Source organism: Lissotriton helveticus, chromosome 8 (assembly GCF_964261635.1).
Source record: "Lissotriton helveticus chromosome 8, aLisHel1.1, whole genome shotgun sequence".
NCBI lineage: Eukaryota > Metazoa > Chordata > Amphibia > Caudata > Salamandridae > Lissotriton > Lissotriton helveticus.
In genome coordinates, this window is record NC_136069.1 from 1,579,870,618 (window position 1) to 1,579,897,227 (window position 26,610).

The 26,610-nt window shown below is 44.7% G+C and overlaps 1 protein-coding gene across 1 annotated transcript; it reads left to right on the plus strand.

Moving 5' to 3' along the window:
- Positions 1–1,988: 1,988 nt before the first annotated feature.
- LOC144773948 (uncharacterized) lies at positions 1,989–25,520 on the plus strand. Its single transcript, XM_078659002.1, has 3 exons — positions 1,989–2,913; positions 3,214–3,255; positions 25,456–25,520. The coding sequence occupies exons 1-3, from the start codon at positions 1,989–1,991 to the stop codon at positions 25,518–25,520; spliced, it is 1,032 nt and encodes a 343-aa protein (XP_078515128.1).
- Positions 25,521–26,610: the final 1,090 nt, after the last annotated feature.

The following is a 26,610-nucleotide window of genomic DNA, read 5'->3' on the forward strand; positions in this document are numbered from 1 at the left end:
CTGTTCCCATGATGCACTGGGCCAGGGACAGACTAATTTGCATATAGCCAGGTTCTGAGCTGGGATGGGGCAGTGAGATAAATAACGGTGATGGATCAAGCCCTGATCTTTGGACTGGGTAAGAGTGGTCTGCTTAATTCAGACACTCTGTTCATCACCACCCCCTTTTCTGAATCGTTTTTGGCCACTATAGGTGTGGCAGGGTATACTCAGACATGAGTCCCTTTCTCACTGCTCCATCAGGATTCAAGCAAGCCGGGCCGAAGAGGCTGAAATGCCAGAAACCGGTCCCCGGTAGCTTGTCTCCTTTCTGGTGAAGAATTGGCTTGGTAGTTTGGTCTGCCCTGTTCCCATGATGCACTGGGCCAGGGACAGACTAATTTGCATATAGCCAGGTTCTGAGCTGGGATGGGGCAGTGAGATAGATAACGGTGATGGATCAAGCCCTGATCTTTGCACTGGGTAAGAGTGGTCTGCTTAATTCAGACACTCTGTTCATCACCACCCCCTTTTCTGAATCGTTTTTGGCCACTATAGGTGTGGCAGGGTATACTCAGACATGAGTCCCTTTCTCACTGCTCCATCAGGATTCAAGCAAGCCGGGCCGAAGAGGCTGAAATGCCAGAAACCGGTCCCCGGTAGCTTGTCTCCTTTCTGGTGAAGAATTGGCTTGGTAGTTTGGTCTGCCCTGTTCCCATGATGCACTGGGCCAGGGACAGACTAATTTGCATATAGCCAGGTTCTGAGCTGGGATGGGGCAGTGAGATAAATAACGGTGATGGATCAAGCCCTGATCTTTGGACGGGGTAAGAGTGGTCTGCTTAATTCAGACACTCTGTTCATCACCACCCCCTTTTCTGAATCGTTTTTGGCCACTATAGGTGTGGCAGGGTATACTCAGACATGAGTCCCTTTCTCACTGCTCCATCAGGATTCAAGCAAGCCGGGCCGAAGAGGCTGAAATGCCAGAAACCGGTCCCCGGTAGCTTGTCTCCTTTCTGGTGAAGAATTGGCTTGGTAGTTTGGTCTGCCCTGTTCCCATGATGCACTGGGCCAGGGACAGACTAATTTGCATATAGCCAGGTTCTGAGCTGGGATGGGGCAGTGAGATAAATAACGGTGATGGATCAAGCCCTGATCTTTGGACTGGGTAAGAGTGGTCTGCTTAATTCAGACACTCTGTTCATCACCACCCCCTTTTCTGAATCTCTTTACTTTACTGACATAAACAGCAGCCAATAAAAACTTTAAACTGGCATGACCCCGGAAGGACAACCCCCTCCAACAGTCTGCACCAATCACTATCCAGTCCACTGTATAATTGTCCATGTACATAATACGACCTCCTCTTTCTTTGCTGCTGCAGCAGCGAGTTAAGTGCCCTTCTACGTTACTTCTTGTATTGGGGGTAATGTGTATTGGGGCGGTGGTTGTTGACGGCGCGCGCGCGCCAGTGATTTGGTGGTACTGAGCGAGTCCTCGCTCGCGATTTGGTTTGATTGTGGAATTTTGTGATTGATAATTATTTTTTTCACAGATCTTGGCCCCGTTTCATTATTTATGCCCGCGCGTGTGTTTTCTTTGTTTCGGCGCGCGAACCGAGGCATGCTGTGCGCTCGGTAGGGGGCGGTGGAGCAGGAGGAGGCAGACGCGAGACGCTCGCGCTCAGGAGGCAGTCGAGCCCGGCCCCACACGCGACGCGCATGCGCGAGGAGCCGGCTTTCGTTTTGCTCGCATTACCGGCTCCTCACACATCGCGCGTCCCTGAGACTGCATAAATCCTGGCCTCATAGAACGCTAGACGGAGCGTATCCGCATTAGGGCTCTGCTCTAGGGGAGCTTTCAGTGTGTTAAGGGGTCTCCTTCCACCTGGTATTCAGCCTCATTGCCTGTAGTGGTTTTAGTTGCTTGTGTTTGTGTGTGTGTTGGAGGCACCCCTGGGATACTCCCCCCCTTGAAGTTCCTCCACACCTCCCTGCTTTAGAGCTATGGCGTACTACGCCGAGGAGGATAACCAGTGGGCAGAATATGATGAGTATGTAGACTATGAGCCGCAAGAAGAGCATTTGGAGGAAAATTTGGTCGAGGCCCTGGATTCCCACGTCCAAGGGTCGGTGAAGAGTGCACTAGTCAAGGCTCTTAAGCCTTTTGCTAAACCCCTTCAGAATTACGGAAAGAGAAAGTTCAAATCAGCCAGGAAGGGCGGTACCTCTTCTCAGTCCTCAGCCCAAGTGTTGGCCCGAATGGCCAGGAATGTCCTGAAGGATCATGGCTCAATGGCGAACGAGACGTCTGGGGATTCTTCCCCGACTGCGCCGGATTCCTCTGATTCGGAGGTGGAATCGGTTGCTCCCAGAAAGAGATCTAGGAAGATGAAACACGCCCAAAAGGCAGACGATGGTCAGGTACCCAAGAATCTTCTTTTTAACCCAAACAATATTGTGCATCCTAGATCCACTGAATGGATACCGTGCCCTGAGGTGGCACATTATGTGAGCAACAACCTGCGTCAGGGTTTCGACAATGGGGTGAGAGCCACATTGCGTTCCGAATGCCCCAGGCCATCCTTGACGGGGAAGGTGGCTGACACACCAGATTTAGATCCCACAATGGCGGCATTTATGCGCAAGTTTGCGAAGGATCCAAAGAAGGGGCTGGATAGAGCGTGGAGAGGTGTTCAAGACAAAATGTTGGATGTCACCGGACCCCTCACGAAGATTCTAGACGCGGCGGTGATGGCTAAGGATAAAAATATGCCGCTGGATGTGTCGGAGGTTCTGGAATGGGCACAGCGTGCCATGTGCTTTTTAGGAAATGCGAATGTGGCCGTGTCTACAGAGCGGAGGCGCTCTTTTCTTATGAGACTTGACTCCCAGCTGGCGGAGATGGCCCCTTCCGAACCAGGTCCTCTAGCTAATGGTATGCTTTTCGGAGACAAATTTGTCAGGGAAATGGGCAAATATGTTGCCACGTTCTCCGCATTGGACAAGGCCCAGTCCAACATCAAGAGGGTTCTCCATGGTGGTGTTTTTGATAGGGCCGGACGCCCACGAGGTCGAGGGTCTGGCCGAGGTTATGCACAGACCTCACGTGGAGCAGAGCAGAGAGGCAGAGGTAATCGACGCCCCAATTTCTACCCCTCCCGTGATAGAGGAGGTCGTGGCAAGGGGCAGAGAGGAAACTATCGTGGACAACAGGCGAATTCAGGAGACTACTCCTATTCAGGTACGACTTCTATGTCCGTCAGAACATATGGTGGGGGGCAGACTGTCTCTTTTTATCCACAGGTGGCGCCAACTCACAAAACGACCCTTGGGTGTTGCAAACTGTACAGGGTTTCCACATAGAGTTTTATGCCTCCCCGATACAGCGGCGGAGACCAGATCCACTATATTTTTCCCAAACAGAGCAGAGTTTCATCGACGCAGAGATATGCTCCTTGCTCCAGAAAGGGGCGATAGTAGAAGCCTCCCCACACGAACTAGGCTTCGTCAGCACCGTCTTTGTGGTCCCGAAAAAGGACCAAGGATATCGACTGGTGTTGAACCTCAAGGAGTTCAATGGCTGGGTGGTGTATCGACACTTCAAAATGGAAGGGATACACCTCCTGAGAGATATACTATTGGCGCAGGATTGGATGGTGCGTCTGGACTTGAAGGACGCCTACTTGGCAGTGGCCATTTATCCTCCGCACAGGCGGTTCCTGCAGTTTCAATGGCACGACCGGTGGTTCGAATTTTCCGCCATGCCCTTTGGGCTGTCGTCCGCCCCGTGGTGTTTCACCAAGCTGATGAAACCCATCGTGCAGAGGTTGAGGGAACGGGGTGTTCGCCTCATTATTTACCTCGACGACATCTTGATTTTAGGTCAGTCACCGGAGGTGGTGTCACTCCATCTGTCTTGGACGATCCACCTCCTTCAGGACTTGGGCTTCCTCCTGAACATACAGAAGTCGATCTTGCAACCTTCTCAGGCGATGGAGTTCCTGGGTTTCCAGGTGGACTCGGTGAAAGCTCAATTACTCTTGCCCCTCAAGAAGAGGGTGGCGGTGAGGAAGGAGTTGAGGAGAGCGCTTGCCTCTCCTACAATCTCCTTGAGGACGTTGGCACGCCTGGTAGGGCTTCTGGCTTCTTCGATCCAGGCGATCTTTCCGGGTCCCTTACATTACAGGGCCCTGCAGCGTTTGAAGGCCTTGCATTTGCGCAAGGGCCTGACCTATGCCCAACAGATTTCCCTTTCTACGGAGGCACGTACGGAGATAAACTGGTGGTTAGAGCATATGGATGCGTGGAACGGCAGAGCCATTTTCGCAGCCACCCCGGAGGTGGTGATAGAGTCGGATGCCAGCCGGTGGGGCTGGGGAGCCCGTTGCGGCTCGGTGGAGACCGGGGGCCGGTGGTCCCGCGAAGAGCTGAGTCTCCACATCAACTGTCTGGAACTCCTGGCGGGTTCTTTTGCGATCCGCACTCTGTCCCCTCAGGGAGTTTCGTGTTGTATTCTCCTCCGCATGGACAATGTGTCCGCGGTACGTTACATAAATCGCCTGGGAGGCACCAGGTCGCGTCTCCTGGCGGAGATAGCCAAGGATTTTTGGCATTATTGCCTGGCCCATCAAATTTCGGTGACGGCAGAGTATTTACCGGGATCCGCCAATGTGACGGCGGATTGGAACTCTCGATACTTGAGAGATGCCAGCGATTGGAGGTTGCATCCCCGGATCTTCAAGGCACTGGACCACAAATGGGGTCCGTGTGTGGTGGATCTGTTTGCCTCACGGCTCAACAGACAAGTGCCCCAGTTTTACAGTTGGCGGCCGGATCCGTTGGCGATCAGCTCGGACGCCTTTCTTCAGTCGTGGACGACGGGCATTCTATATGCATTTCCTCCATTTATCATGATCCCGAGGGTTCGGGCTCAGGTTCGGAGGCAGAAGGCGGAGGTGGTATTGATCTCCCCGTGTTGGAAGGCACAGGCATGGTTCCCAGAAGCGATGAGTCTCGCCTGTGCATCGCCGGTGCGGATCTCGTCGTTTCCGGATCTTCTGACGGACCCGGTGGGTCTTTACCCTCCGCTGGTCCTTCAGGAGCAGTTGTCTCTTATGGCGTGGAGACTTTCCGGCGCCGTTGGCAAGTGCCGGGAGTTTCGCAAGACGCTCTCTTTTTCTTATCTCAGGCATGGGCACCTTCCACTCACAAGCGATATGAGTCAGCTTGGAGACGGTGGGTCGGTTGGTGTAACGAGCGGCAGGGTGATCTGATGGGATCCGATATCACTGTGATAGTGAATTTTCTATCTGAATTGGCACGGTCAGGAATGGCTTACAGATCGGTGAATAATTTCCGGTCGGCTATTTCGGCGGGACATCCGCATGTTGAGGGCAAACCGGTGGGGGAGCATCCCCTGGTTTGTAAAGTAGTTAGGGGGATTCGCTTGGTGAATCCCCCTCAGCCACGATACACTGCACTTTGGGATGTTTCAGTGGTCCTTCGTTTTTTGACGGCCTGGCCGGCTAATGAGGGACTGTCTCGCAAACAGCTCTCGGCGAAGCTTACACTTTTGCTCTGTTTGATCTCGTGCAGGCGAGTATCGGATATTCGCGCCTTGGATTTGGCAGGTAGAGTATTCACTCCCTCGGGGGTTTCTTTTACGATTTCTAAGCGTACTAAGACTCATACAAAATGTATTGCTTATCCTGCTTTTCCTCATCATAGTAAATTGTGTGTTGTTCAATGTCTTAAGGTATATGAGGATTGTACTAGAGAGTTTAGGACTGGTTTTGGTCAATTGTTAATTTCCTTGCAGAGACCTTTCCGCCCAGTCGCCTGTGCGACTCTGGGCAGGTGGGTTACCTGGTTGCTGGACCTTGCTGGTATTGATACCTCTAAATTTGGAGCTCATTCTGTGAGGGGAGCTATGGCATCTAAGTCATTTGGGGCTGGTTCTCGGCTTCAGGATATTATGACTGCGGCAGATTGGTCTTCTGAATCCACGTTTAAGACATTTTATCATAAGCCTATTGTGGATGTAGCCTCAGTGGTGGTGGAGAAACTTTAAACTAGCATAATCTGAGCCTCCGTGGACTGACATAGAATGAAAAATTGTCTAGCAGACGCGACAAAGAATTTTCAATTCTATTAAGGACACGGAGGCGAGGATTATCCCACCCGGGCTTGCAGAATTGTGTTTCATGCATTATTGGATGATTATATGATGTACTGTACCCACCCGAATGTTTATTATGGCTTGCTTGTATTTCCAGTTTGAGGAATAGCCATTACGACATATATTCTTGTTTCAGGTGATCAACAGAAGCAGACTTGAGTCGACCAGCCTATGATCTGGAATGTTTGCAGTTATGCAGGGGATGATTTCCTCGACGTTGGATGCGATGGTTGCCGTGTTGGCCTCCGGTCTCGTTGGACGGATGATGTATTCGCAAAGAAAGAGGAGGTCGTATTATGTACATGGACAATTATACAGTGGACTGGATAGTGATTGGTGCAGACTGTTGGAGGGGGTTGTCCTTCCGGGGTCATGCCAGTTTAAAGTTTTTATTGGCTGCTGTTTATGTCAGTAAAGTAAAGAGAAGCATAATCCTCGCCTCCGTGTCCTTAATAGAATTGAAAATTCTTTGTCGCGTCTGCTAGACAATTTTTCATTCCCCCTGTGCTGGGAGGCAGAGGCGGTCAAATATTTGGGGGTGTGGCTGAGCCGAGACATGCAGGAGATCTGGAACTTGAATTTCGGAAGGGCGTCAGCCTGGCTGGAAGGCAAGGTCGAACTCTGGTCTAAATTACCTCTGTCGATTGCTGGAAAGATAGCGCTGGCAAAAATGATAATATTGCCCAAATTTCTATACCTATTTGTCAATGTGCCCATCCCTCTAACACAACACTTTTTTAATACCCTGAGATCGCAGCTGTTGTCCCTGGTCTGGGCTGGAAGTCAGGGTAGGGACTCCTGGTATTTGCTGACCCTCCCGTTGCGACAGGGTGGTTTAGGCGCTCCGGATCTAAAGCTCTACGCGTTATGCGCTCAAGCTCAGTTCCTTTATTCTGGGTCCACCCGACACCGTACCAACCTCATGTAGCGGTGGAGATTGATGCAGTGGCTCCGGTGCCGATTGGGGTAGCTCTGTACCAGGCATCCAGTCATCCCAGAGGAAACGTGGACACCGCGGGTACCCTGTGCTGGGCGTGGAATGTGCTTCGCAGGCGGGCAGATGTCCCTTTACTTTATGCACCATCCATTCCGTTGGCGCGGAATCCCATGCTCCCAAGGGTTGAGTAAGACCCTGGTGAGTGACATGAACCTTTACACGTTCGCAGACTTGTACCCAGACGGCGAATTCAGACCCCCCCTGCTGGGACTGAGGCACGGGCTTTGCCATTTGAGGAGCTATTCCTGTATCACAAACTACAAAATACACTATATGTGTATATAGCGCATAGCCATGCGCTATATACACATACGCAAGCAACGAATCCGGTGGTTAAAGCTAAATCTCTACAACATTGGAATAATGAACTAGATACTCCATTAACGGACGAACAGTGGGACTTCTGCGGCAGACAGCTAACAGAACTCTCTCCAAATTATAAGTTTTGTTTAATACATTTTTACATAGATATCATAGGACACCGATAGGCTTATTACGCATGAAGCTTAGAGAGGATGACAGCTGCTGGCGCTGCAGATACAGCCCTGCCTCTGTTTTACACATTGCCTGGGACTGCCCACGCCTTAGCACGTATTGGCATGAGATTTTTACTGCAGTCAACCAAATTGTGGGTAGAGCGCAGACCCCTTCCCCGGCATTGAGTCTATTAGGATATGTAAAAAACACAGCACCAGTGCAGCGCAAATTACATGCCATCCTCCTGCTGTTTGTTTGGAGACAGATCGCCCTTAGGTGGGGAAGAAAGAGAGAACCTTGTATGAAGGACTGGCTGGCTGATGTCACATATGGCCACACGCAACTCAGCGTTTTCTGGGAGTTGATGCCTTCGGCCTCGATACCACTTGACATTTGGGAACCATTCTTAACCTGGGCATGTAGTATGGCCACCTCCCCTTAATCGAGCCAATCTACAGATGTTTAATGTTACTCACTCTTTAATACTGCTGTGCAGGGTCTCAATGTTTTGTTCTTGATAATATATATGGTTTGGATATAGTATGCTGTCCGATACCTGCAATTCGTGCTCCCCCGCAGATCCATTGTTGTTTCAAGTATGCAATGTTTGAAATGGACGATAGCGAGATGTGAATCAACATTTTGATTACTGTACTGCATATGTTGCTCCCCTGATATATTATGCTATGTATAATACCCCGCTGCTCTGTATGGAAATTATGGTTTGATGATACTACAAAATGCTGGCTAACTCTGTTGGAATTTGTATTCCCTGTTGTTGGTAACTTAAAATGTTAATAAAAAAAAAAAGTATGTATTGTAAATGTAACTTTCCATTGTGTACCTGATGCATCATTTTGAAGAATTAACGCTGATATTTCTGATGCAGGCATGCAGAAGAATATGATTCTTCGGGCTATTGTTAAAAAATGTTTCATATTGAATTGTCGATCTCAAGAGCACAGTTGCTGAGGAAGCAAGCAGAAGATTTCTCTTACTTTAAGAAATAGGTTATTGTTAAGAACCTTTTGGATTTATGAAATTGTTTTTGGTTTGTTAATGTGAAATAACCATGATCGTACTATGCTGAAATTGCAGTTTTATTATTTAATATGAATAAATTGTATATAAAAACCCCTTGTTATGAGGGATGTCTTTCCATTTTCCCGGTAAGGCTTTGTTCAATTATTCTAAGATTTTCTTCCTCAATTTCGATGCTTGCAGTACTCTTTGTGAGTTTGGCGCATAACATATACAGGGATTTTTATGACCTGACTAGGGTACTATTATGATTACGTTTCTGTATTTCAAGTCTCCATGACAAAATTATACATTTCTCTGGACTGTTTTTTTAATGATTCTGCATTAAACCTTTAAAACTTAATTTTAATCTAAAACTCAGTTCTTGAGTGGTCCCCGTTTCCAATCATAATTGTATTCTGCTAACTTTAAGTTATTGATGGGGAGCTAGATCATGAGAAGATTTGCGGAGCTGAACTGCCTATGGTAAAATTGGGGCTCATACAGTATTTGAGTTAAGGAGATTATAGGGGTTCGGCTAAATATAGACAGTCAATATAAATTACTTAGTTTGTGACGGGGAGCGGTGTAGTCCCTAGACAGACTTTGGTAATCCCCGTTTGACTCATCTAAATTCTAGAAGTCAACATTGGCTTTTTCAAATAGCACAAATGTACCACACATTTAGGGGCATATTAGCAAGAAGAGGTTTGCAGCATTTTTTTATCGCTGTCTATTGCTGGATTTCATCGCCAAGATAGTGCGTTATTAGCAACGCTTATCTCTGTGCTGTGCGCTTGACCTTGTTGCCTCTGGGGGGTTGTGGGGGCTTGCCCCCGTAGCTGGGGTCGCGCTCACCTATTAGCTCCTTCGCTGAAATTTGGTGTCCGCCGTTTTGTTTTATTCGGGCTTTCAGTTCCTTTTGTGTTTGGCAAGGGTGGTTGCGCCTTTGGACAGTTTCGTTTCCTGTCTCGTTTTGTTATTGTGCGTCTCCTCGCTGGAGTTGTGTGCTGGTTTACCTCTTGTCCTCTCCTCTGCAATTGCCGTAGACTTCCGCTGCTTCCCGCTACTGTTCTGCTTAAAAATGGCCGCACCCTATGTGTTTCCATAGTGGCCGCGCCCAGTGCCGGGTTTCGGTTTCACTCTCGGTCGGCTCCGGTGGTGCCGGGCGCGTACCGCTTCTGCGGGAGGTGAGTTGGCGCCTCCGCTAGGTGCGTGTTGGTTATTAGTGCCTGCGGGCTCGCAGGAGATTGGAGGGCTGCAGGGCGTTTGTAGTTGGGACTGCGCTCACCTCTTCGCTTCACAGCTCGGACTCCCCGCCCGCAATCTTGTCTGGGCTTCCGATTTCTTGTTTCGAGCGGGGAAAGTCTTGATAAAGAGTCTTTTGGTTGCTTGTCTGGGAGGTTCCTTGGCTCGTTCTCTTCTTGTGCTGTTCCGATGGCTTCTCCTGTGTTCACTGTTTCGAGATGAACTTGTTTGGCTGGTTAAAATCGCGGTCTATGTCCTCGGGGCTCTGGAGGCATCGGAGTTAGACGTCCGTCCAAGCCACGCCCCAGCAACGCTTATCTCTACGGCGATAAAAAATCCAGTGATAGCGGCGAAAACCATAAAAGCATGAGAATACCAGCACTAAATTAACTGCGCTAATGAAAAGCTTGCTAATAGGCAAGTGTGTACTTAACCTAATAATCCACCTCCCATTGACAAGATGGCTAAGTCAAGTTTTTATCTGGCGTTAAAATCAAGCGATAATCTCGGTTAGCGAGACTTTTTTTATCACTTCACAGGCATTGATAATAGGGGGAAGTTATGTTTGTGACTGTTTCCCTTTACTTTTAGTGAGGAAGGCCTGCTTTGCATGTCATTAGCGATAAATATCGCTGACATGCAAAGCGGCAAAAAAACGAACGCTATTGCCAGTAAACTGTGGCTAACAGCTGTTAGCGACAGCTTGCTAATAGGGCAATAAAAATATCTCTGCTTTAGCGGTAAAAAGTGCCGCTAAAGCACCGATACAGCCCTTTATAATATGCCCCTTAGTTCTACCAGAAATGTCAGGCAATTAACTCTCAACCTCAAATGTTTTGTTCTAACAATTTGTCATACAGGAGTTCAATGTGGTCCAAATCAATTAGTCAATACATCAAAAAGCAAGGTTCAATTAAAGTACAGAATTAATAATGTTCACATCATCACAATACAGAGCCTATGATGGGAAACAAATCCAGCACAGATTCACATTCTTAAGCAGGTGGAAAGGAGCTTGTGCTCATATCAAGAAATCACACTTTTATACAGGGTTCAAAACAAAGAATGTTATACTTTCAATACGGTAGTGCATAGTTCACGGACTCCGAACAAGCAAACGTGAAACATTTACAACTGAATATTGTGCTGTCACTGCTGAATGTATTTATATGTCACAAAAGAAAAGCGTAGCCTGCTTTCATGATACATACGCAAGGCAATGGCAGTAGCCACTAGATGGCACCATATCACTAAATGTACTGCCTCAAAATAAGTCATAGGACATTGTTTTATTTTCGAATGAGATCCTATCCGGCAGGCCCTATGAAAAATAAAGGCTCTGCATGTAATAGAAGATATTCCTTGCAGTTTATATAATCATGCTTTGTAAAATGTGCTTGACTCCGAAAACTGCCCCCGATTGATCAAACAGTTATGAGTGCCCATGCTGCCTGTACATATAGAGAAGATTGAGGAGAGAAGCAGTTCAGAAGGGGAGTTTAAGAAGTGGTGGAAAGGGAATGGAGTGCAGATTGTAAGGGGTATTTAAAACACAATATTTTGTAAAATAAGTAACATTTTTAAAACCTTTATATAACAGAGATTACAGAGTGTGTGTGTGCCCTTGTGTTTTTTTTCTGTGTGTATGTAAAAATCCCAGGCGAAATTCGACAGACTCCTCCTCATATCTGAGTGAAAACACCTGTACCCAACTATTAACCAGAGAACAGATTTATGAGGACTGTGTAGTGTCTTGAGACTATGGGGTCCATTAGGATGTCGGGCGGTGGCACCACCGCGGTGGTGGCGGGGCGGAAAATCTGCTTTTTACACCCGCGAGCAGCGGAACTCACGTCCGCCACATTAGGATAGGTAAACATAGGGCATTGCCCGTCCGCCGCGGAGCGCCGCGCACCGCCATCAAAGTGCGCCCGCCACTGCAGGCGGCGGGAGCCAATCGAGAATCTCTGCCATGCCAAATGACGTCCGCCTTGTTCGACAAATTAGGATGGCCCAAACAAGCAGACGCACCGCAGCGGAGACACCGCCCAGCCTGAGCAGGCGGTAACTCGACAGCAGAGCAAGATATCCAAGACCCGGTCCCGAACGCCATGAACCCAGCCCTCCATATGCATCCGGTGATGTTCCTCCTACAACACTACCGTCAGATGGGCCACCGCGGACGCTGCCGCAGGTATGCAGATACACATATGCAACACACAACACACAGGCCGACACAGGGTCCAATCACCACACAGATACCCTGATGGGGGACACAACACATCCCCACGGGCACCCACACATCACCCACCTCACAACAAGGCACCCCTCAGCATCCGGGACACACATTGACTGCCATCCAGCAGCAACGTCCCGGTCACGTCACCGCCGCGGTCAACACATGCGCACTATGCAGAAAGCAGGGCCACTCCAAGGCATGGGCAAGGCACAAACACCACAGGGACACACAGCCCCCAACCACACAGCAACACACCCCATCAACCCACAGGCCAGGTGCCCATCCCGTGCACCCCCATGCACACCCACAAGCACCGCAACATCAAGCAAAATACACACTATCTGCACCACACAACACACAACCAGGGAGACAGCCACTGCAGGAGTGGTTGACAAGGAACACACAACACCACTGCCACACACACTCAAGGCTCACAATCCTTGCCAGCACATACACACACACAAACAAACACACACCCTGGATGTAGCCACAAACGCAACACACACACAGGGATGTCTCAACCGATGCCTGCACAAGAACAACACACAAACACTACAGGAACACATACTGAACTCCAACAGAAAAACACATACCCTGTCAGCCAAACTGGGGAAAATCAATGGGAGAACAGACACAACAGGAGTACACAACACCACACACCATAACACAAATCACACAAGAAGTGCATCTGGACCAACACACATAGCCACCTCAGACCCATCACAGATGCACATGAAACCTCAATCAACAAACACCACAAGACATCAGGGGATGCACATCAGGCAATGCCAAGGCCACATACACACAGCACCGCATGCACGACAAGCAGTGTCTGCATAACAGGCATGATTGACACAACCGCATCACACACCACAAATCAGCACTGCACAAATACAACACCACACCCAGGAACTGAAGCAATACCACACCCTACATCCACACATCCAACACAACAACTACACATGCACCACTCTGGGATACAAGAGCATAGCCTCCTCCACCAGAGCACTGGCCAGTACACACAGCTGAAGTGCACATGACCACTACAGAATGACCAATAGCACAAGGACAGCACACATAAACCATTGGGGCAATGTCCAGAGTGGAACAACACTTATGGCCCAAGAACTGCACCACAAAGCACAAACCCACATATAAAGTGATGGGGAGGCACACACACATGGAAACCAAGGGCAAAGCTGACATCAAAGTTAAACAGCCTGCATGTCAGCAGCAGGCCTGTAAGGGGTGTACCACACCCAAATAGAGGGACGGAACACCCACAATGGCCAGGCACAAGTGGCACACATAGGGGATGGCCTAAAACCACACACACCATGCCATACAGGAGTGGAAAAATCACTATGTGCCTGAAATGCATGACAAACACAAACACAATACCAGTGTGGAGCAGCAGGGCCACACAGTTCACACAAAAACACCCAAGACACATTGAGGATCAATGAAACACAACACTGATGTGCAACTCACACACTTTGTACACTTCAAACTTACAAACACAACAAGGAGGAGTCCACCATGCCACCAGCCGACCTGTGGGAACCGCACTCCGCACTGCCTTGCTCCACGCCGAAGTGTTGGCACCACATAGGGCACCACCGCCACGCCGCACTGTGACCCTGGTCTCACCAACGACACCTGCTGACGCCATCACCGAGCCACTGCTCGCACCGCAACCGGTAGACCTGCACCCTGCACCGCCTCGCTACACGACCACACCGTGGCCTTCCTGATGCCGCCACTTCCTGCCGAAATCGACACCGCTGCCTGAACCGTGGTTTGGGGGCACCGCTTGTAAGTTACACAACGCACCACCCTCATCCTACACCGCAACCTTGGCCTACCGACGCCGGCACCATCAACTACAGTTCGTCAGCCGACAACAGCGCTGCTTGCACCGTGACCTGCTAGCACAGTGACGGGCACCGCCTCCATCTTGCACCGCGACCCTGGTCTCACCGACAATGCCATCTGACGCCGCCCACGAGCCGCTGCTCGCACCGCGACCTGGGGGCACTGCACGTTGCACCATGCCGAAAAACGTGTAGGTTAAGAAATACACTGTCAGTTCCTGATCATGTCTTCAAATTATCATCAATGTATTTTTAAAACTGTATACATTTTTATTCACTATTTATGAATTTGCCTTATATGTTTACTCACTGATCGTTCTTGCTTTAAAGCTCACTTTCTGTATGTAAATAAATGAAAATAATATAGAATATGGATTGATTTATACATATATTAGATATTGATGAATGAAAAAAGAAAAATTATGTTGACTTATCAATAAATATCGACTTTTTGTAAAACACAGTGAGATGAGTAATAAGTACATTATTTAGTCGCAAAGTGTTTGAGTTGCCTGTTACATTGTGATTAAACTTGCCCAGGTTTTACTTTTTCCACTTTGACCCCACCTGAATGTCCAGATCAAGCATCGGAACCTGTGTCTTCGATGCACAATCAAAGTGCATCTCAACTACCTTGTACCCCTCAATCTGGCTAACCATTGAGAGCACGTTGATGACCCACTGAGGAAATATCATACAAATGTTGTCTGCACTTTTATTTAAAATGGAGAGGATGTAGTGTCTAGAGACTATGGGGCCCAATAGGATGTCGGGCGGATTGCCACCGCCATGTGGGCAGTGGTGATCCGTCCAGCATCCTTGCCCGCCTGCCACCCGCCCACCATCCATTTCCCCCCGCCATATTACTATGGCGGTGGGACCGCGGCGGACGGTCTTTGGCGGACGGAAAGACCGTCCGCCGCTTTTCTGCCCCGGTCAATATGGTGGCGGTGTCTATCAGACACCGCCATCCATATTAGTTTGGGCTTTGGGAGATGCCTTTCCGTGGCGGCAATGCCGCGCGGTGCCTGCCGCTTTGTGTATGCAAATGCTTTACATGCATTTTTAGCATTGTAGCAGGCGGTGCTGAGAGCCCCCACGGGACACCCGCCCTTATAGCGGGCGGTCCCGTAATCCGATAGGATGGCGGGCGGACTAAGTCTGCCCGTCATCCTAATGGACCCCCATCCGTTCTAGGACCCTTTGGGTTCTGGGTGAACTCTAAACATGAATTACATAACTTGCTGGGAGGTCTTATGGTGTGGTTATTAAAGGTATTACAAAGTTGGGCTCGCACTTAAAGGTAGGACACAATGCGTGCAGTGAGTGATCATATAATAAGGAATAAAGACGTCTGTTATAAAGCTCTGTGTGGCGTGTTCATTTGTATGCTCCCGGGCAGGGATAGACACTACAGGGTAACACCACAAACACCACCCTTGAAGCGACACCCCTCATTGGATGGACATAAAGTCTAGCAACATGCACACAATAGACATGCATAAATCTTTAGTGAAGATGAATGCACGCATTCTCTAAATACATGTTACACTGTCAGAAAGCAGAAAAAATATTTGCTGCTGTATTCTGATGTTGGCTGCAAGCCCCACTTTGGCGAATCTATGTCACAGAGGCTTTCTGACTCTGGCACTTTCGCCCTTAGCACCAGGTGGGAAAAGAGTCTCATTAATGCTCAACCCATCCCTTGCCTGGCTCTTGCATACCTATTTTATAGGTCTAGTTCTGAACGACCTCTGCCTGCATTCGGGGGACTTGCAGATTTGGAGACATTTTAGCAGTAACCACACGTTCGACCTTGTACTTTTAAAATACAGGATTTTGTGAAGCCATACTACAATGTTTCAGGTTTAAAAAAAAGCGACTTGAGAAAACCTTCAAACTAAAAGGCAATTTCCATAACATAGTAGAATATGTATGAGGTGACTGTGTATGCAGGGTGACTGTCAATGTTCCGAACAACGGGAGCGAACAAGAGGCATGGCAGTGAAGGGTGAAAGTTACGCCAGCTTCAATATGGACGACTTACTTAAGTACAGAGGCAAGTTGCTTCTGCTGGCAAAATCATCAATATACGAAATACCAAATGGCTGAATAGGGACTCCACCCACTACGAGGAGAAACTGGCAAATGAAGAGGAAGGATATGACGTGCATAGTCCCATTTACGGGCTGATTGGCGCAGCTGGAATTATTCAGTGCCCGGCTGTTCCCATCCAGCTGACAAATGTCAGTCAAGTTGCTGGACACGCCTGTAAGATTGGAAAACAAATTGTCAAGGACCGATCACAACTTCTCATCAATGAGTGTTTGAAATGGTAAAGTTTTGGAGAAAATCAATGTTTGTTACAAAATAGAGCATCTGTTTCTCTTTACATCTTTCCAAATGCACTGCTCTTTCAGATAGTCACAAATGAACATTATTGGGGTAACCTTTTCCAGAAGAAATATGCTCCATGATATAAAACCCAGTTCAACTTCAGCATGCTTTTTTCATACCTGACTATTTAAAGTCGTGCAGACATGCACATGGGCGAGGCCCGACGTTTAGCTTGAGTTGTAAGTCAAACATTTCACCACAAACATTATCGATTAGAAAAATATTGTCAAGATAGGCATAGATGGGGAGCGTAGATGTATCATTATAATGCCACATCTATTTACCTTGAAGAAATTAGGGGCCTCATTTATGAGGCCCCTTGCGCCATCGGAACGTCACTTTTTGTGACGTTCCTTGGTGCAGAAGCCTGCGTGATATTAATCAGGCAGCACTAAGCCACTTTTTTTGGCTTAATGCTGCCTGAGAAATATCAGTCCCTTTAACGCGGTGTTCTGCATTAAAGGGGCGTGCAATGGGTGTTCCCGGGAGCTTTCCCAGCAACATCCATGGCCTTTTGACACTGCCCCAGATTTATGAGAAATCGCAAATCTGAGGCAGTGCCAAAAGCTTACACCTCCCCAGGGGAGACGTAAGGGCGGCGCAACAGGTACAAATATCTTTATTTCTCCTCGTGTTTTCATTCTGCAGCACAGATAGAAAGAGGAAAAGTCTCTTGTGATTTTTTTTGTACGCAGAGGTTTCCCTTCCTGTACAAAAATAATCGTCCCCGCAAGGCCGGCACCCTTGCACGATATCGCCGGCGCAGGGGAAAAGGAGAGGAATGTGCCGTATCTTGGAGATACAGCGCATTCCTGCCCTTCTCTTTTGCCGTAGGGAAGCTCAGCTGGAAGGCCTGCAGCGCTTCCCTACGGCAAAACCTCATAAATGAGGCCCCAGGTATGTTGATATCTGTAGCTCAATTGTAGCAGGCCGGTATTTTAAAGTCGATATTTTGTACCGACATTGTCCGGGTATGAATTGCTGCCAGCCAGTAGTATATTGTTTTGTAGGATTTCGTTTTGATAGCATTTCTTATCTGTGACAGGCCTGTGAAATGCTCAGATTCACAGTGCACTGCTGATGCACTGAAGAGTGCGCGTTCAGTAGTGTGTGAACTCGAGTTTCCCTACTTTATTTTTCCTTGCAATATTATATAGCGCGAACTCGACAACATGGCATGAGCACAATTTACATTACAGAAGAACACATTCATTTGTGTTAGGCACGGGTTGACAAAGCGATTTGCCTGGAATCACAGGATGTTGAGCTGATGCCAAGATTCGAACGTAGCTCCCCAGCTCTAAAGTTCGCAATTCTAGCACTTGTGGCGGGAGGTGTGTCTAAAAGTGTATGTCGGTGCTGGCCATCAATGAGAGAGACCTGTGCATTTTTCCAATGGGTGGTAAAAAAATATGAGTATGTTGCTGGAGATGTCGGCCGCCGTACCACCAATGTACTTACCGGGGGAGGGTAAACACCCATTATTCTGCAACTTTCTTTCCGCATACCATCACTCCGCATACTTTCATTACGAAAGTACCATGACTCCGCAATGCCATTATAACGCATGGCATTCCATTTTATATGCTTTTACCACGCATACATTTACAACAAAATTAGTTATAAATGCATCAATGGTAAAAGCATTTTTTTATGTTTGGATAAGGTAAGTATGGGTATAGGGGTATATGTTTTGGGGTACTGAGGTACATGTTTTGGGGCGTTTGGGTATTTTAAAGGTTCAGATATAGTTTGGGGTTATGGGGTACAGGGGTAGTTTTAGGGTTTAGGGATAGGTATGGGTTTTGGGGTCCAGGGGTATTTTTAGGGTTCAGGGCTAGGTTTAAGTTTTGGGGTACAGGGGTATTTTAGGGTTCAGGGGTAGGTTTGGGTTTTGGGGTACAGGGTTATTTTTAGGGTTCAGGGCTTGGTTTGGGTTTTGGGGGTACAGCGGTATTTTTAGGGTTCAGGGGTAGGTTTGGGTTTTGGGGTACAGGGGTATTTTAAGGGTTCAGATATAGTTTGGGGTTATGGGGTACAGGGGTAGTTTTAGGGTTTAGGGATAGGTATGGGTTTTGGGGTCCAGGGGTATTTTTAGGGTTCAGGGCTAGGTTTAAGTTTTGGGGTACAGGGGTATTTTAGGGTTCAGGGGTAGGTTTGGGTTTTGGGGTACAGGGTTATTTTTAGGGTTCAGGGCTTGGTTTGGGTTTTGGGGGTACAGCGGTATTTTTAGGGTTCAGGGGTAGGTTTGGGTTTTGGCGTACAGGGGTATTTTAAGGGTTCAGGGCTAGGTTTGGGTTTTGGGGTATAGGGGTATTTTAGGGTTCAGGGGTGGTTTTGGTGTACAGTGGTATTTTTAGGGTTCAGGGCTAGGTTTGGGTTTTGGGGTACAGGGGTATTTTTAGGGTTGAGGGGTAGGTTTGGGTTTTGAGGTACAGGGGTATTTATAGGATTCAGGGCTAGGTTTGGGTTTTGGTGTACAGGGGTATTTTTAGGGTTTAGGGATAGGTTTGGGTTTTGGGGTACAGGGTATATTTATAGGGTTAAGATGGGTTAGTGTTTAAGGGTGTTGGGGTATTTTAAGGAGTAAGGGTGGGTTATGATTATGGGGTGCAGGGGTATTTAAAGGGAGCAGGGTGGGATTAGCACACGATATGAGACATGGGATGAAGGGCGGAACGTACCACACGCCCCCAGCGTTTGTCAGCCCCCAGCACATGCCCACAGCACAACGCAGACACGCCCACAAGGGACTACTTTGCTGGCAGGGTTCTTTTACCTTTTAAATGTATATGGTGGGCGTCTGCATAGCCTATGTCCTTCTGCTGCAACTGCCCTTTCCAACGCTGTATTGGGTGTTGTGATTGGTGCTGTGGTTCTTGAGATTACCAGCCTCAAAGGTTTGGGCTCGCTCTTTATTATATTAGTATAGATAAATAAATATATACACATACAAAAATAATATAAATAAAAATATTAAAAATATATATAACAAATTAAAAAACTAAAATATTTAAAATGTTTTTTAAATAAATTATACACAACATTAACTACAACAATACAGAAAAATATTGGAGAGCAGAGGGAAAAAAAATACTATTCCCACTCCAAAGAGTGCAACAGTAGAGAAAGTGTTGGATAGCGTAGGGGTAAAAATTACTATTCCAACTCCAGAGAGTGCAACAGTAGGGAAAGTGTTGGGTAGCATAGAGGTACGAATTGCTATCCACACTCCAGAGAGCGCAACAGTAGGGAGAGTGTTGGATAGCATTGGGGTAAGAAAAGCTATTCCCTGTGCAGAGAGTGCAACAGTAGGAAAAGTGTTGGATAGCGTAGGGGAAAAATTACTAGTACCACTCCAGAGAGTTCAACAGTAGGGAAAGTGTTGGATAGCGAAAGGGTTAAAATTACTGTTCCCACTCCAGTGAGTGCAACAGTAGGGAAAGTGTTGGATAGCGTAGGGGTAGCAATTACTATTCCCACTCCAGTGAGTGCAACAGTAAAGAAAGTGTTGGAGAGCATAGGGGTAAAATTTACTATTCCAACTCCAGAGAGTGCAACAGTAGGGAATGTTTTGTATAGCATAGGGGTAAAATTACTATTCCCACTCCAGAGAGTGTAACAGTGGGGAAAGTGTTGGATACCTTAGGGGTAAAATTACTATTCCAGCTCCAGGGAGTGAAACAGTAGGGAAAGTGTTGGATAGCGTAGGGGTAAAAATTACAGTTCCTGCTCCAGAGATTGTAACTGTAGGGAAAGTGTTAGAAAGCCTAGGGGAAAAAATAACATACTTATCAATTAAATACTTTTTTCAATTAAATGATGATGTATTAATAAATGAACAATACATTAATTATAATTACCAATAAATTAAAATTAATAATTACTTTAATAACTTTATATTACTTCCCACCCTATTGCCCAATAAACACACAACCCACTCCAGCTAAAATATAAACCAATTAATATAATTATCAATTAATCAATTAATAAAAAATAATTACCAATAAACAATTATTTATTAATACATTATTTACCAATACGAATAATGAATAATTAATCAACAATAATTATGAATAAATATTCACTTAATTATAATAAATTACTTCCCACCCTATTCCCCTATAAACACACAACCCGCTCCTAAACTAAATTTACACAAAAAATATATATTTATAAATTAATAAAAATGTATTCCCAATAATAATTAAGAAACAATAAATTAATTATCATTACCAAAAAATGTAATTTAAATAACGTATTATAATTAAGTAACTTCCCACCCTATTCCCCTACAAACCCACAACCCGCTCAAATAAAAAAATAATACAATTAATATAATTATTAATTAATCAATGAATACAAATTAATTACCAATTAATAAGTAATTAACAATAAATTAATTAGCAATGCCGATAAATAAAAATGTATAGTTACTTAGTTACAATTAAATTACTTCGCACCCTATTCCCATATAAACCCACAACCCGCTACAGAACTAAAAGGCTAAATTGTATTGAAAATAATTAATAATTTCTAAAAATGATCAATTAATTTACTCTAATTAAATTAGTTCCCACCCTATTCCCCTATAAACCCTCAACCCACTACGGTACTAAAATGGAAAATTTACTTTAAAGAAAATTTACTAACTTCTAAATAAATAATACATATATTTAAAAAAAATACAAAACATAACAAAACATGTGGAACATACATATAAAATACATACTAAAATACATAAAGCTAACATGAACATCGACATTATTAACATCAATATTTTTGCTATCGATATTATTAACTTCGATATTAAAAAAACGATTTTTCTTACCTTCAGGTCGATATTCTGGTCACCTATATTCTTGATGTCGATGTTCTGTCCCTACGATATTTAAAACGCCATATTGATGTAGTTCGCAATAAAAAACTCAATATTTTGTCTGTGCATCCCGTGTAGCATCTGCTTCTCTTTTTTTTTAGTTTGAGTTTATTGAATATTAAAGAAAATCATAAACAGATACAGGAATGAAAAAACAGACAATATGATAACTCATCAAACTACACAATAATGGTAAAGATGAAGGAGTGGCATACGTTAAATATAAGGAAATAAAATAATGAAAGTATCTGAAATCATGCATATGGAACGACAAAGCAAGCAAAATAAATTACAAAAAACAGAGTATATTAAAATAATATGTAGGAAAAATAAAAATAAAGGGAACATTAGCAATTAATAGTGAGAAAAAGGCAATGGGAAAAATTAAGGTGGTTTGCGTACCTCAACAGAATTAACATCATGGGTGTTGACTGATGGGGCAGATGAGGAGAGATAAGTTACTAAAGGGAGCCAAAGAAGGTCTCTTTTAATTGCTAGGGAAACTGGGGAGAACTAATTAGTGTCTAGCGGTGATGGAATCATACCGCGTTCCACCATGAACGGAAAGAAACATTAGTGGCTTGTTTCCAGTTAGAGGTAATGTGATGGAAAGCAATAGCTATCAAAAGATCAATGAGAAGGTAATGTTGGTGAGACTGGGGGAGTGCAGGGGATAAAGAACCTAAAAAGATGTGGGTGAAGGAAAAAGGAATTTGAAATTGAAATTTTTTTGGGAGTTGAAGCCAAACTAGTTTCCAAAATTGGAGAACAGGAGGACATTCAGATAGCATATGTTTCAAATCTGCAGAGGGACAGGGACATGACCAGCAAGTAGAAGGGGTGTCTGAGGAGAAAGTCAATAAAACAAAAGGAGTAAAGAGAGCAAGGTTATAAATAAAATATAAAGTTTTTGTTGTATTGGCAGCTCTAGAGGTTTTATGAATTTTAGACAAAATTTTGTCCCAGAAGACAGTTGACCATTCTAATGAGAGGTCGCGCTCCCAGGCTAATTCAGTTTTAGATTTGGATCTGTCAACAGATAATTGAGCTGAATTATAAATAAACGATGCGGAGGGAGAGGAATCTATTGCCAAAGATATGGGACGACAGCGATGAGAATGGGATTTGAGGTCGGTAAGGATTTAAGATAGGACAGAAGAATGGGAAGTAACGTGTTATATTGTGAGCGTGAGCTAGAGGGCAAGGAGAATTGAGATTGAAGATCTAAAAAAGAAAGGGGAAGATTATGAGATTGAAGCTGAGAGATCCAACGTAGACCATGGGAGTGCCAAGTTTTCCAAAAGAAAGTACGATTATGGATCTTGAGCTGTTTATTATGCCGAATGGGTTGTTCATGTGTCGAAGAGATAGAGAGATAGGAAGAAGATAAATAAGGAAGAAGGAGTTTGCGAGAGTGAGAAATGATAGGATTGCGAACGCGTGTCAAGGGGGATGTGAAAGATAAGATTTCACAGAAGTCAAAAGGAGAGATAAAAGTAGACTCTATCTTTAACCAAAGAGGAGGATAGAAAGGAAGATCAGTGGAAAGCCAACGAGCCGTTTGTTTAAGAGAGAAAGCACGATGATATGCTTTGAAATCAGGGAAATTAACTACAGATTGAGATTATTTTTCCTTAAAGAGGTAAGAGCGATGCGAGACCGTTTACCGTTCTACAGGAACTTTAGCAAAATAGAGTCAATCTTTTTAAAATAATAATCAGGGATATGGATTGGGATCATAGAAATAGTATATAATAGAAGAGGTGAGAGCATCATTTTGATAGAATTTAAACGTCCCGACCAAGACAAAAAAAGTGGATTCCAACGAGTGATGGCAGTATCCAATTTCTTGGAAATATAATCAAAATTTATTTTCAGAGTGTCAGATAGGAGAGGAGCAAACCGATCTCCTAAGTATTTAATTTTAGTTGGTTGCCACGAGAAACCAGAAAGATCGAAAATATGTTTTTGGCATAAAGAATTTAAAGGGAGAATTTCACACTTATCTACATTAAGACGATAACCAGATACAGCGGAGAAAGAGAAGACTTGTTGAAGAAAAGAAAAAAGAGAAGAGATTGGGTCTGAGCAATAAAAAAGAATGTCGTCGGCATAAACCGAAAGTTTAACTTGTTGAGAAGCAAAGTGGGAACCAGAAATAGAATCATCCTGACGGATTTTGGTAAGAAAAGGTTCCAGAGCTAGAACAAATAATAAAGGGAAAAGAGGGCAACCTTGACGAACACCTCTTTGGAGATTGAAATAATCGGAAACTGCACCATTAACGACGCTTGAGGACCAGAATAAAGTAAAGAAATAAGAGAAAGAAATTTGGGCGGGAAACCTGTCCAAGAGAGAGCTTGAAACATAAAGTCCCAACTAATTCTGTCAAAAGCTTTCTCAGCTTCCAGAGAAATAGCAGCTAGGGGAAGATCTAGAGAAGAAGCTTTACTGAGAATGACGAAAAAGACTCGAGAATTATCAGAGGATAAACGGCCTTTAACGAAACCGGATTGTTCAGGACCAATTAAATCGGGCAATAAAGGATCCATTCGAAAGGCCAGAATCTTAGCCAAGATTTTGTAATCGGTATTGACTGAAGAGATGGGTCGATAGTTCTTACAGAGAGAGTGATCTTTGTCATCCTTTGGGGATTAAACAAATTAAGGCTTGTTGAAAGGAGCCGCTCGATAGACCAGAATCAAGAAATGATTGAAATAAAAGTAGAGAGAAGTGAACTGACTGTAAAATTCAATAGTAAAACCATCTGGGCCAGGGGCTTTATCATGACGCAATTTTGAGACGGCAAGGGAGATTTCCAAAAGTGGGATATCAACATTTAAAGATCCAAAATCTACATGAGTTGAAGGAGGAGGGGGGATAGATTGGAAGTAGGAAAGGGGATCAGCTTACATAGGAACAAGTTCTGGAGTGTAGAGATTTTTGTAGAAAGTCACAAATTCATTAAGAATATCTTTATCTTTAAATAAGGAATCACCAGTCGAAGTTTTAATCAATTCAATTCTCGTTCGTTCTTTTCGAATTTTTAAATAATTAGCAAGCAGTTTCCCCATTTTATTTTGACCACCATAGTATCGTGAGTTATATTTCAATAGCAAATTCGAGGCAGCGTCAGTAGTAAATTTATTAAATGAAATTTTGGCATCAATAAGATCCTTAAGGGAGGGTTCGGTATTTGAGAAATGATAGGCAAGTTCTAATTGTTTGATTTTTGTGAGTAAATGAGCAGATTTAGCCTCATTAAGTTTTTTCTTGTGCGAGACAAAATTAATGATAAAACCTCTAGAAGCTGCCTTAAAGGAGTCCCATACCATGACATAAGAGGAATCGGGAGTGTGATTAAGGAAAAAGAAATCAGATGTAAACTTAGTAAATTCTGTACAGAAAGTGGGGTCGAGGAGTAAAGAATTATTGAACCTCCACCTGCCAGAGTGGTGAGAGAAGGGAATGAGGTCAATATCAACGAGTACGGGAGCGTGGTCTGAGATCAAAATGGAACCAATATCAGAGTGAATAGCATGTTGAGTCAAGGATTTGCTAAGAAAAATATAATCAATGCGTGATTGGGAGTTATGTGAGGGGGGAATAAAAACTATACTCTCTAAGATCGGGGTTACATAATCTCCAAATATCTACTAATGCATTGTTTTGAATAGTTTTAGTGAATTGGGAGTGCATCTTAAAGGGTGAAAATTTAACGTTGGAGTGACGATCAAGGATAGGGTCAAAAATTTGATTACGATCACCACCCAAAATAATATATTCATCTGTTAGGGTAGTTAATTTATCAGAGATAGAAGGCCAGAAAAGCTTATCAACACCAGTAGGGGCGTAAACATTGAAAATCACAATGGGTATTTTATTAATAAGCAAATTGACAATTATCCAACGACCATGAGCATCACAATCTTGAGAAATTACAAAAACATTTAACTTTTTGTGAAACAAAATCAAAACTCAATTTTTCTTATCATCAGTGGGAGAAAAGAAAACATGTCCCACCCAACAACGTTTAACTTTTAAAGCTTCAGCCTCTGAGAGGTGAGATTCCTGAATAAGGGCAACATCAGTCTTAAGTCTAGCAAGATGCGATAATACCCGTTGCCTCTTAATTGGATTATTTAATCCTTTAACATTCCAGGTAGTAACACGGAAATAAAAACTGAGAGGAAATATAAAGCAAAAACATGCTTACTGAGTCCATAGAGAAAGAGATATGAAAGAGTAAACAAGAGAAGAGGAGCAAGGAGATAAGAGCAATATAGGAGAAGAAAAGGGAGAAAAAAAAGAAAAGAAGGAAATATCAATGATGGATAAGAAAAAGAGTAGAAAGAGATAAACAACATAAAGACAGTACAAGTCCAAAACAGACGACTGAAAAACATACTTAAGAGTACAAACGTGGAACAGGGGTGACGGCGTCAAAAGACGACAGCGACAACAGCGAGAGCAGCAACCAAGCCTCCGCTTACAGAGTAGGAAAGACAGTATAAAGGACCAATGGGACAACATCAGGATAGGATGATTAAGGGGAAACCTGTAAAAAGGGTGTAGAAAAATATAATATAAGAAAAAGAAAAAAAATAAGTTAAGGCATGTCTAAACATAGGATAATAAGAAAGGGTAAGACAACAATCAAAAAGAGAGAACAACAAGATTAAAGCAGGGTACACAAGACTAGAGTGATATCAGGTCCATTCAGGTGGCTCTGGACGTGTCCATAACATTGCTCCATGACGACGAAGAAATTCCTGTAGAACGGCAGGATCCTCAAATGTAGTAGTTTTCTCCTTATAAGTGACCTTGAAAAGACATGGGTGAAGGAGACCATATCTAGCATTGAGAGCTCTCAATTGTGGGCGCATATCAAGAAACTTCTTCCGACAATCAGCAGTGACCTTAGCAACATCTTGTGACAAATAAAGACGATGGCCCTCCCAAATAAATTGTTTTTTGACTTTGGCGGCTGAAAGAACCTGTAGGAGATCCGTTTATTATAGAAACAACATGATGACACCACGAGGTTTAGAGGAGACTTTGGGACCTAGCCGATGAGCTCTCTGTATGTTGACGGAGGATAAGGCAGGTGCATCTAGAATTTTTGGAAGTCAGGACTGGAAAAAAGCAGTTGGATTGGATCCTTCTGAAAGTTCAGGAAGTCCATAAAGGCGTAAGTTGTTTCTACGATTTCTGTTTTCCAAATCCTCTGTTTGCCTTTTAAGATGAAGGATTTCAGCTTCCATGGAAGGGATCCGAGAACAGGAACTTTGGACAGATTCTGTTCACTGCTCAAGAA

Coding starts and splice junctions, on each gene's coding strand:
- LOC144773948 (XM_078659002.1), top strand. CDS start 1,989: ATGGCGTACTACGCCGAGGAGGATAACCAGTGGGCAGAATATGATGAG. Junction 2,914..3,213: donor TTCCGAACCAGGTCCTCTAG/CTAATGGTATGC, acceptor ATTCAGGAGACT/ACTCCTATTCAGGTACGACT. Junction 3,256..25,455: donor TATGTCCGTCAGAACATATG/GTGGGGGGCAGA, acceptor TTAACATTCCAG/GTAGTAACACGGAAATAAAA.